This window comes from Budorcas taxicolor, chromosome 6, assembly GCF_023091745.1.
Source record: "Budorcas taxicolor isolate Tak-1 chromosome 6, Takin1.1, whole genome shotgun sequence".
Classification (NCBI taxonomy): domain Eukaryota; kingdom Metazoa; phylum Chordata; class Mammalia; order Artiodactyla; family Bovidae; genus Budorcas; species Budorcas taxicolor.
The window spans coordinates 11,207,961-11,220,568 of record NC_068915.1 but is presented as its reverse complement, the minus strand read 5'-3'; the positions used below and the strand labels follow the sequence as shown (position 1 = coordinate 11,220,568).

Sequence of the window (12,608 nt, the reverse complement as noted above, 5' to 3'; positions counted from 1 at the left end):
CTAAATTTGAATGTAGAAGTACTGTAACATCTTGCCAGAGTGCCAGTGTGTTAGTAGCTCAGTTGTGTCCAACTCTTTGTGACCCTGTGGACTATAGCCGGCCAGGCTCCTCTGTCCATGGAACTCTCCAGGCAAGAATACTCTCCAGGGGTGAGTTGCCATTTCCTTCTCCAAGGAATCTTCCAAATACAGGGATCGAACTCAGGTCTCCTGCTTTGCAGGCAGATTCTTTACCTTCTGAGCCACCAAGAAAGCCCACCTTAGCACCAGGTAATTTTATTTTATAGTTTACTCCCATCAGTGTAATTTCCTGGGAAAGTACAACTAAAATAATTAGTGTCTTTGTCTGCCAAAATGAGTGTCTATCCATGTTCTGTGTGTGAGAGCCAAACTCTTTCCAAGTCTTACATCATCAATCTGCCTATTTCTGTGAAAGTTTCGTTTCATCAGTTTTGCATGCAGAAGTTTGAATGGCAAAGCCACGTATATTGTGAGAAAGAAGAAAAGAGGTTTAGTCAAACATGTAGAACCAAGAGAGGTCTCACAAAAGATTTTGACTTTCAACAGCGGCACTGAAAAATCAATCAGTTTGCTCATCCACTTTGTAAGAAAACCATTTGAGCAAATGAACTGAACACCTATTCTGAGATTTGTTCTTTGTTGAGTTATATATGGTGAAATGCAATAAAAATAGGCAATTGACATTGCTTTCCTATTGCTTAATATCTAAAATCTAGTACAAAACTAAATTTCTTTGTAAATTATTCAGTTAAATGATAATAAGAGGAAAATAAAGATTAAATTCTACAGTGATCATATGAGTAAATAGCAAGAAACAGCTTCTGGGGCCACCATGAAGAACATCATCCGTGACTGAATTTTTTGTGGGTGTTTGAGAAGTAAAATATCTATGCAGTTTATATTACATTAGTTTTCAAATATGTATCAAAACTTGCCTATGCTTATACCAAATATTTATGGTGCCCATCCTATCACAGTTAATCAGTCATTCAGTCCATAATTATCAAGCTACTCTTATGTATTAGAGTGCAGCAATCAAGAAGACAGAGGTCTCCTCTTCAGATAACTTACATTCTAGTTAAATATAATTATTGGAAATTTACCCAACTATTAGTATGCATGTTACATACTATTACTAGAAACACACACTTGAATTAAATAATTCTGGGTGCTGAAATGCAGTGAAGTTAATATGACAGGAAGCTCTTAAAAAGAGACAGAAATGGGAGGAAGTGCTTTGGCTCTGGTCATCAGGGAAGTCCTCTGGCTTGGGGTGATACGTGAGTTGAACACTGAAAGACATCAAGTGCTAAAATAATGAAGTGGATGAGTTGCAGTAGCCAAATAGCAAGAATATCCCAAAATAGGATAAGAGGAGAGTCTGGGGGAGAATGGATACATGTATATGTATGCTGAGTCCCTTTGCTGTTCAGCTGAACCTACCATAACGTTGTTAATCGGTTATACTCCAACACAAAATTAAAAGCTTTTTAAAAAATAAATTAAAATAAAATAGCATTTTAAAAAAGCCATCTGAGCAGGCAGTAAATGTATCTAGATTATGTTTAAATATAATACAATGTGAAGAAACATATCCAGAAATAAACTGAATTAGGATTATATAGGAGTGTCTGCTTACTCCTTGGAAGGAAAGTTATGACCAACCTAGATAGCATATTGAAAAGCAGAGACATTACTTTCCCAACAAAAGTCCATCTAGTCAAGGCTATGGTTTTTCTAGTAGTCATGTATGGATGTGAGAGTTGGACTGTGAAGAAAGCTGAGTGCCGAAGAATTGATGCTTTTGAACTGTGGTGTCGGAGAAGACTCTTGAGAGTCCCTTGGACTACAAGGAGATCCAACCAGTCCATTCTAAAGATCAGCCCTGGGATTTCTTTGGAAGGAATGATACTAAAGCTGAAACTCCAGTACTTTGGCCACCTCATGCGAAGAGTTGACTCATTGGAAAAGACTCTGATGCTGGGAGGGATTGGGGGCAGGAGGAGAAGGGGACAACAGTGGATGAGATGGCTGGATGGCACCACCAACTCGATGGACGTGAGTTTGAGTGAACTCCAGGAGTTGGTGATGGACAGGGAGGCCTGGCATGCTGCAATTCATGGGGTCACAAAGAGTCAGACACGACTGAGAGACTGAACTGAACCGGACTGAGGAGTCTTTGCATCATTTGGTAGAATAGCCTATAGCTTCAAATTTGCCTGAAGAAACTCCAACCTGTTTCCTTATCAGGTATATTTCTGTCCCAAACATTTTTATTATTAATTCAATTTATATTACTTCAGTTTTTCCTGTAGGTATTTTATAATTGGTGGCATTTGTATGCATTGGTCTGGACAGACTTTGTTTCTAACTTCATTCCTTCTATGTTAGAACATTTTAGGCCTATTGGGATGCCCATATTTCTTCTTTCATCTCTTTTCTTGGTATGTTCCTTCTTGTCTCTGTTAATCACAGCTTTAATAACAGGATGTTTGCATTTCCTATTTTATATTCTGAAAATGTTTGTTTAGACTTTTCCTACTCTGACTCTCCTTTTATTGTCTGAATAACAGCTAACATAATTTCTAACTTTTATTGATCACCGTCTATATTCCAGACACTTGCTTGATATAGATTATTTCTAATCCTCAAAGCAACCTGGCAAGACAGATAGTATTATCCCTTCTTTATAGCTGAGGAAGCTGAGATGCAAGGTGTTTTATTTAGGTCTTGCTGAAGGTGACACAGGACATTAGTTTCAGATTTGAAATCCAAAGCTGGGGTTGTCTCTGCTGTTAAATTGCACGTGTGTGTGTGTGTGTGTGTGTGTGTGTGTGTGTGTGTGCATATGAGAGAAGGGATGCAGGGGGAGAAGATGCTACAATGATTATAAGAAAAGGGGCGCATTTGCATGCACTTTCTCATACTTTGTGCCATTGTTATTGTTTTAATCCTAAAGATCAGAAACTTATAAAGCAATTATATCCCTATCTAAGTGTTCCCTACATATCTGAAACTGTAACACACTCTAATTTTCTGTTTTTAGTATCTAGCATGATAGATAATGCCGAAACTTTGGAAAAATACTCAGTTAAAGCTGCTTTAGGCAGTGTATATGATAACAGTGCCAGCATAGTGAAAATGCATGCAACTGTCTCCCACACAGGTAGACGGGAATCAGGTAGATTTTGTACATGGAATATATGATGAGGTGAGGCAGATTTACTTTTTGGTCGATATAGGTAGAGTGGACACGAGATTCCCCGAGATGATTAACCAGACTTAGGGCAGTAGATTCTGGTGAAATCATGTTACTAAGAAGGGTATGAGCACTTAGATTTTCCCTCTCTAATTAAGTAAAAATTTCAAATTTACTATCAAGCTAGAGACATACTTTAAAAAAGTCACACCATTGTCCTGATCCTGAAATTCATGTTTTATAGAATGATGAAAATAACTTTTGCTCTCATTAGATCTGGTTATTCCAACCTACTTGCCGTTTTTTTTTTTTTTTTTTTTAACCAACAATTTATTCTGCTCACTGCTTCTCCACACCCTTCCCTGAAAAGGACACCATAGAATTATCAATTGGACTGATAATCCTCTCTCAGGTCATGTGTCTTTTCCAGACAACTAGGAGATCTCTAGACCTTAATAGCCGAAACATTAAAATTGCCCAGTGCTCATGGTAGAAGGATTATTTTGTTAATTAGAAACATTTCCAGGTTATCGGTTTTCTCTTCATTCCCTATAATTGCTTTCTGCTAGTCTGACCTCAGTGTTTAAAGGAGAATGCCACGAAAGGTGTTTCTGTTTTTCAAGTTCTTCTGCTTCCACCTATCTTGGTGTGTTGTTTTAAATTTTATTCTGCTTACTAAACTTTGCCATGCGCACATCTTTAAAGAAAATTATTTTCCAGTCTGCACCATACAAGCTGGTGACTTTCAATGTTTTGTCTCTCAAAGTCATTTAAGCCTAATACAATCCACGTACACTGATGAAGAATTTTAATAGGTTAGGGATATGTATCCTCAGTGCTTCAGTCAGCAAATCCTTATGGAGAAACTCTGAGACACACACCATCTTTGCAAAGACTCGATTCTACCTGCACATCATATAAGCCAGGGAGTCCAACAGCTCCTTGGAAAAGCTTTTCCTTTCTGTGTGCCACTGATCCACAGTGAATGCCCTCTCCACAGAATTCCTGTGTAATAGTCTGATTCTTATTCAGAAAACTTTTCTGCTAAAGTACTCAGATTCGTGTCTGCATGCTAAGTTGCTTCATTTGTGTCTGACTCTTCAGGCCCTATGGACTGTAGCCCGCCACTGGAGTGGATTGCCATGCCCTCCTCCAGAGGATTTTCCTGACCCAGGGATCGAACCCAGGTGGGTTCTTTACCACTAGCACCACCTGGGAAGTCCAGTCTGATTTACAAAGGTGCATAAATGCCCACCTCTGGGGGTTAGATTGGTGAAAGAGGCCTGTGGTTCATGTGTGGATCATGGTAATAGTGCCACAAGAATTGCTTTAAGCACAAAATACCTCTGATTTATCCTAAACACCTGTGCATTCTTCACCATATTACACCATCTTTATTCAATAAATTCACACTACTTGTATTTTCCCATAAAATATTCTCAAAAGCACAGTTGACCCCAGGCGGAAGAGACAAGTTTACCCTGTAGCTCTGAGTATCTTCAAACATGACTGTACACTCTTGCATACAATACCTTATATTATTATTTATGGTTTTATGAATATACTATCAGGGAATCTGGATAACCAACGCAGTGAAAGAAACTGTATTTTAAACTCTTATTAATAGGTTGGTCTCATATAATGTTTCACTTATAGTATGTTAAAAGTTATCAGACATTTCTGTAGGGCATACACAAAAAATTCAGTTTTTATTGTTATACTTGAATTAGGGGTACAAAATAGTTATCTGATGGTGATTTTGATTCATCAAGTATGAAAGTATTATCATTTTTTTTTTTCTTTTGCTATCTGCAAGTAGTTTTACCATGATGAAACCTTAGTAAGGTACTTGTGTGGAGAATTTGACACCTGACAAGATTGTATTTGCAACTGATTAATGGGAAAAGAAAAATCCATGACTTACGTCACCATTTCTGGATGTCTTTTGTGTGATCAAAAGAATGAAATGGTTCATGGTAAACTAAATAACTAAAATACTAAAAGAATTAAAATCATGAGGAATTACTTGAGTATTTGGGAAGAATTTCTGAAAGGTTTAAATACTATTCTGAATTAAGAAGAGAAATGTAGTACTGTAACACACAAATCCACATGGTGATTAGGAAAAATGTATCAGATGATGATGAAATCTGTGCCTCTGCTCCAAGTGTGAAGTGATGAAAGTTGTTCTGGCTATTTCACCAGAAAGGCAAAAAGATGAATAAAGGGAAGTGAAGACTATGAAATTATAGAACTCTTGTTTCCCCAGCTATGGGGATAATTACTTATATATCAGAGTTCCTTTAATCTCAGGGTCTCACCCACAAACAATTTCTAACACTTTTTTCTTTTAAGGCTCACTTTTTCCCCCCATAGCCATGAAGCTACTCAGCACTTCCCTCTCTCATATCTAGATTATTATCTAACTGCAGCTCCTCCCCGTTCTCATTTGTCACGGAAAAGAACAAACAAAAACTTCTGGTATAATCTTTTTTGGCCAACACTTAAAAAGGTATTTCACGCTCATCTTCAGAACACACTTGTTGCCTATCAAACCCAAATTACTCTGACAGCTCACAAAGCTTTCCTGACTGGCTCGCATTTGCTCCTCAAGGTCATGTCCCATTATATGCCTTCTATTACCAAGAAACAAGTGCGCCACTCACTGCTTTTTCGCACACACCCTCTGTGTTTGCTGATACATTTGCATAATTTTATTGACAGTAGCTATGGTACAATGCTAGGTTCTAGATTACCAACATCTTACCCTTTAAGGTTTGCAAGAGCTGGTATATGACAAGCACAGGCGCCTGCAATACCATATGGTAAGTGCAATAATAGAGTCATAAATAAGGTATAGAGTGAACAAAAAGGGGGAAAATATGAAGACAAATTTATGATGTCATTTTGTTCACATAACCAGGAGCTATAATGGTTTGTAAATTCCATGAAGGCAAAGACCTTTCTTTTTATTATACAGGTATTTCAAAAGCATTGTTTGCATCAATTCACAGAGTACTCCACCCTGTGCTTCTGAAGTCACAAGGTGTTCCTGATATTTCGTTCTACATAGACACTCAAGGATAGAGGTATATTTATTATTCTAAACATAAAACTACCATCTTGGTGTGGTTGGGACTAAACTGGAGTTCCAGGAATAATAAGGCAACTTGAGCTTCAGTTCTGACTTGTCCCTAATAGTCAAGTAATTGTACCTTCTCGGTGTCTAAAATGAATAGGTTGAGCTGGGTGCCCCACTGTCTCCTGCTGTTACAATCCGTAATTCTCCGTGTCAGCACCAATTTATAGAATCTACAGTGTTTGTATCACTAGACCACGTGCTTTGTTTATGTCATAAACATTCAGATCTCATCATTTCTAAGCGGGAGTTAGATGATCGCCCAGCGAGAACCTACCAAGGTGCTAATTCCCTAAGGTGAGCACCCTGTGGCTTTGTTCCCCTGTTTCTTTACTCATAGAGACACTGGCCTGGAAAGAGAGGAGCTGCAGCTCTTTGAGCATTCCCTTGGTCACACAGGCGAGCAGGAATCCACATCACGCTTGGCACATTTATTGACAGTGAGACCCTGGAGTGACTGACTGGAGATTGAGACTGAGCTAACCTGACAGCTTGAGAGCTTAAAAGCATCGATTAGTGAATGTGCAATGATCTGACCTTCCAACTGCCTCCATGTTGGGGTCTGGGTTTCTATAATGGGAATTAAAAAAAAAAACAACAGGAAGCCTTATTCCTTTATGCTTTATAGTGATTATTCCACCCAAACAAAAAGGGGCATGAATTAATAGAAATCTATGAGTATAATTTTAAGAATCTTACACACCAGGGACTGCACTGAGGAGGATGAACTCTAGGGATCGAGTTCTTTGTGTGTTCAGTACATATTCTCATATTAAACAACTTTAAAAGAAGCCACTTCCAGTGAAGGGAGAACATTCTGTGTTGTACTTTCCCTGCTGGCCATTGACAGATATTCATATTTCACTTTTTAATTAGGTGACAAAGATGTTTTCACATATCTGTTAGTTGGTGCTAATGAAAATCTATGTAAGGAGCCAAAGGAAATTAAATAGCTGTTAAGATTATCATTTTGCACATTTTCTTTTTATTTGTGACAATAAAAAAGCTTGAATTGAAAATCTAAGGAAAGATAACAGTTGACTTTTTAAAAGTGAAATGCACTAAATAAAAAGGCATGTTTATAATAAATATAATACAGTATCTGCAACATTCAACTTAGAGAATGTATCGTAGTGACAGAGACACATAATATTAATTGATCTTATCTCTTCAGGGTTGTGATGAATGGACTGTAAAACCTTTAATTAGTGTTGGTTATGCTTACGTGTGGGGCTTCCCTTGTGGCTCAGGTAGTAAAGAATCTGCCTGCAATGTGGGAGACCTGGGTTCAATCCCTGGAGAAGGGAATGGCTATGCACTCCACTATTCTTGCCTGGAACATTCCATGGACAGAGTAATCTGACAGGCTACAATCCACGGGGTTACAAAGAAGTCAGACACGACTGAGCAACACTTTCAAGTTCAAGATTATATATGTTTTGTAAAATTAAATTGATGCTATATAAAGGACACAATGATAATGCTTATAGCTGTTTTGTTTGCTTGCTATTATAAACATGAAATGAGAAGAAGAGAAAACCACCATCGAAAGGAAATCAAAAGTATTATGACCTTTATCTTCACTACAGCATTTGCAGTTTTTCGGCTTCCCTGGTGCCTCAGACGGTAAAGTGTCTGCCTGCAATGCGGAAGACCTGGATTCAATCCCTGGGTCAGGAATATCTTCCTGGAGAAGGAAATGGCAACCCACTCCAATACTCTTGCCTGGAAAATTCCATGGATGGAGGAGCCTTGTAGGCTATAGCCCATGGGGTCACAAAGACTTGGACACAACTGAGCAATTTCACTAGTTCACAGGATACCCTTTTGACTGGAAAAGTTTTGCTTCAATAAGTCTATGGTTCTCAAAATCTCATATATGTGAATAATTCCCTGTTCAACTTAACTGCAGTTCTCCTTATTAGTCCTTGTTTTCTTTCTTAAATACATTTAGGAACACATGGCACGTTAGTTAGTAAGAAATGTTTACAACTTCATTTTTCAGTTAAAAGTAACCATATAAATTATATAATTCATGTAATAAAACAAGAGACTTTTAGTAAACATTTACTCGAGTATTATTTAAATACTCTTATAATAAGCTATGTTTTAGTAATAGAAATATAAATGAAAACAGCAACTTAAATTTGTGAACTATCTGATGCCTTTTCTGATTAATTATATCATTTAAGAACTCCCTAGGAATTTACCTCTATGATGCTATTCAAAATTATAAGTCACACTCACAAATGTCTTTTTTTCTTTGGGTATGCATATGTTCTTATGTCTTCCAAAGTGATGCAGTTCTCTAAGGAATAATGCTATTTTCTTTTTCTAATTTTCATTTATACCCCTATTCAACTAGCACAGTATTTCATATCTAACATTTGATCATCAAATTTAAAACCATAATACTGACCAAATCTTATTGGAGCTGATGTGTTTTTGATTATGCTCATTTCCAAAGAAAACAAGTAGTGTCACTGAGATGGAAAACTATCAGTGAATACAATTATTTATTTTTAAAAACTCATACAGCATTAAGATGTATAAATTTTTCATTTAAAAAAGCATTTTTTTTTCCCTCTGAAGATAGTAGAGTTTGGGGCCACTGACTCATTTTTTAGATCATCTATCACCTTGGTTAAGTTAGCTACTTTTTATTGTTCCTGTACCATGAATTATAGATATCTTATAAATAAAAATATGTGATAAAAGAATTGATTTACTATCAATGATTTATCAATTTTATAAGTATGTGAGCACTTTAACTACCATTTATGGGACACAAGGTTTTGCCTTCATGAAATTCAACATCTATGTAGTATGAGTATACACATTATAAAAATTATGCCTTTATTTATCTGTCTACTTAACATATACACCAAACTGCTGAATAAATCATTAAAATAAAGTATGACTTACGGTAGCTGTTTTAAAACAGATTTTAAAATATGTAACAGTGAATAAAAATAACAACAAAATGTTCTATTGACTTTGAGAGAAAGCACTGCATTTTATTCTTCTTTGAATTTTCTAGAGCAATTAGCCTTGCCTTATACATAGGAGATGCTCAATAAACATATGGAGGATTTCTTTTTTTTTTTTTTACCATATAGACACAGAAGGGCATGTAACATGAATTATGGAATAAAGAGAAACACAAGAGAGGGAGAGGAAATGGTAAAAAGCCTGTTTCACAGTGATTTCTCATTAATGAGGATGCTACTCCTCTACTGACTACTTAGCAGGGGACCATCTGATCCGCTCTCTGCAGTCAGCTTATTGATTGTGTGGGTCAATGTAATCTGATGCATAAAGAACCAAGAGAGTAGAAGGTAGCATTTTCCTAGATAAATGGTAAGAAGCAGCTAGTTTACATTTTCATGCCCTGAGGCTCAGTGGCTCCCACAAAAAGTTGAATTAAAACTGACAATTCTTTATCAATAGATCTGACCTAGTGAAAGACAGGATTTAAAAACAAAACCCTGAAGACATATTAAAGATAGAATCTGTATGGGCTTGAAGCAAAAAGCCTTTCCTTTTCTATTTAGACTATCTGTGTTGAACATGTACATATCAAGGTCTAGTTATAGCCATTTAGACTATGGTGGCCCTTGATTTCTGTCTTTCTAGATATGTGCTTTGTGTGGTCAGATGCTCAGTTGTGTCCGACTCTTTGCAACGCTATCCATGGACTGCCTACCAAGCTCCTCTGTCCATGGGATTTTCCTAGCAACAATGCTGGAGTGGGTTGCCCTTTCCTCCTCCAGGGATCTTCTCGACCCAGGGATCAGCCCGTGCCTCCTGTGGCGCCTGCATTGCAGACAGGTTCTTTTCTGCTGAGCCACTTGGGTAGCCCATCTTCTTAGATGATGGGTCCTGCCCCAGGGCCACAGATGCAAGGCCTTGCACCAAGGCCACAGAAGCAGAGCCCAGAACCAAGGTCACCTCCAAAGCTGACTAAGCCCCTTTGTAACTGTTACCAAAAGCCCCCTGGTAATCACTAACAAGCTCCCTGACTCCCAGTTAGGCAAAGACGCCCACTCCAGTAAACACACTATAGCACCCCAACCAATCACCTAATGCAAACCATCCAGCAGGAATCTCCTTTGTCTTGAGGCTATAAAAACTGGCTATTAACTCATAAAAATGGTTGACTCTCCCAGGCCTGTCAGGAGGTGTTGGCCCACTGCGCTCGCAGTGTCCACTTTATCTCTGCTGTTTTTTCTTAACAACCTTCCTCCTTTCTGAAATGGTCTATGTCTGGAAATTATTTTCCAACCTGCACTTGGACTGCCTCAACACTAGATACCTAACACCTAACCATTTTCCTGCTAGTCAGTGGCCACGCTAAATGCAAGTCAAAATGATTAGCTCTCAGAAAATACCAACAATGAAACAATATCCTCTAGGCAAAACTTCCAAACCAACTGACTAACATACAAACCCGCAGAAAAACAAACCCCAAATGCAAATACTTAATCCACAAAACAAATAAAAAGCATCATTGAAGAGAATACAACTACTGGATAAAAAAGAAGTTTGTGTTAAATGCCAGCTATAGTATTTCCAGCAGAATTGCCAACATCAATTCAGTGCTCACAAATTGCTAGTTTTTTCTCTTTCACCCCAGGAGAGAATGTTCAGTGTTACCTGCCAGAGAGGATCTCTTTGCTCAGGGAAGAGCTCAAAGTACTTGTGTGCAAGTTGCACCGGAGGCAGAGTTTGCAATTTCAGGTTGGTCCAGCTCCGAACGAAGTTGGCCAGGTTCACAAAGGTGTACAACCCTAGGCGGTCATTCCCATAGTTTGACAAATGGGTCATGAAAATGCTGATCTGAAAAATAAAAGTGACCAGAAATATCATATGCATATGCTAAAAAGTGGCATGGAAGCTCTAAGAAGAACTTCACCTAAACGTGGAATTTTATGAGAGGTACAATTATCATTTTAGGTGGCATTAGGGACTGAATTGTAGTCCCGCTCTCCACATTCACACGTTGAAATTGTAACTCCCAATGTGAGTGTATTCAGAGGTAGGTTCTTTAGGGAGGTAATTCAGCTTAAATGAAGTCATAAGGATCCTAACTTGATGGTCTGGTTGCCTTATAAGAAAACAGATACCACAGTGCATTCCTCCTCTCTCTCTCCTTTTCTCTCTGTCTCTCCCTTTCTCTCCCTCCCTTCTGCAATGCACAGAGGAGAGGCCAATTGGGAACATAGCCCGAAAATGGCTGTCTTTAAGTCAGGAAGAAACTGAATTTTCTGGCACCTCCATCATGGACTTGTAACCTCAAAAACTGATAAAATAAATGTATGTTGTTTAAACCACCCAGTCTGTGATGTCTTGTTATGGCAATTTGCAAAGACTAATACTGGTAGAAAGTCACACATCTGATTTCTACTTCAAAGTCACTCTTAAACTCACTCTAAGAATAAAAATTGAAATTGGGATAGGCCAACCTCATTGTTCATTAAAAGTATAGTGTTACTTTACATATTAGCTTTTTCCCCATTGTGGAATCAACATTATCAAATTCAATAATCTAATAACCTCCAGACTAGCAAAGAACCAGAATCATACCAGTTTTAAAATTAAACAATTGTTTCAGAATTTTTAGTCTATGTATGTATATGGTTTGAAACGAAATCAAACTTAAGAAAACTTGTCTTTTTGTGGTCTAATGAGGAATTTTTACTGCAATAAAGAAACTGTTAATGTTTGCACAGCCACTGATTGCCTTTAGCCAACTACTCTTCCACATTTATTACTTTTTTATAACTTTTCCTTCCTCAGGATTAACTTTAAATATATTGTAGAATTGGGTATTGTGGATCAGAGTCTAGGAAAAAGTAAAAATCTAGATTGATTGCTCTTGAGAGAGCAACAAAAATTTGAATGTGATTAAAAATATAATCTTATATACAACTCATCAAGGATTGCAGCTGGAATGAAAAAAATAATACCAAATAAAAGAGAACTTGCATAATCTTGGTCTAAACTGAGGAAATTACAAATGCAACTCATTAAAAAGGGAGCTCAACATTTTCTACCATAGACAATGCTTGTACTTGTTCCTCAACCTCATATACACATATAAGCATTTTAAAAATACATTTCATTATTTACTATTTACATATATACTTTGGAACAATTAATACAATTATTTCATTAACTTCATGAGAAAAGTAAGAGTAATATCATGTAAGGAAGACATCTTTCACCTTAAAAATAGTAGAGCTTTAT

At 37.3% G+C, this 12,608-nt stretch overlaps 1 protein-coding gene across 1 annotated transcript in view; it reads right to left on the bottom strand.

Annotated features, from left to right (window-relative positions):
* Nucleotides 1-12,608, bottom strand: part of LOC128049737 (bifunctional heparan sulfate N-deacetylase/N-sulfotransferase 4) — a 281,519-nt gene that overhangs the window by 34,435 nt on the left and 234,476 nt on the right. Inside the window, exon 6 of the mRNA XM_052642048.1 lies at nt 11,016-11,198. Coding sequence (XP_052498008.1) covers nt 11,016-11,198 — 183 coding nt within the window. The remainder of the gene's footprint in view (nt 1-11,015; nt 11,199-12,608) is intronic.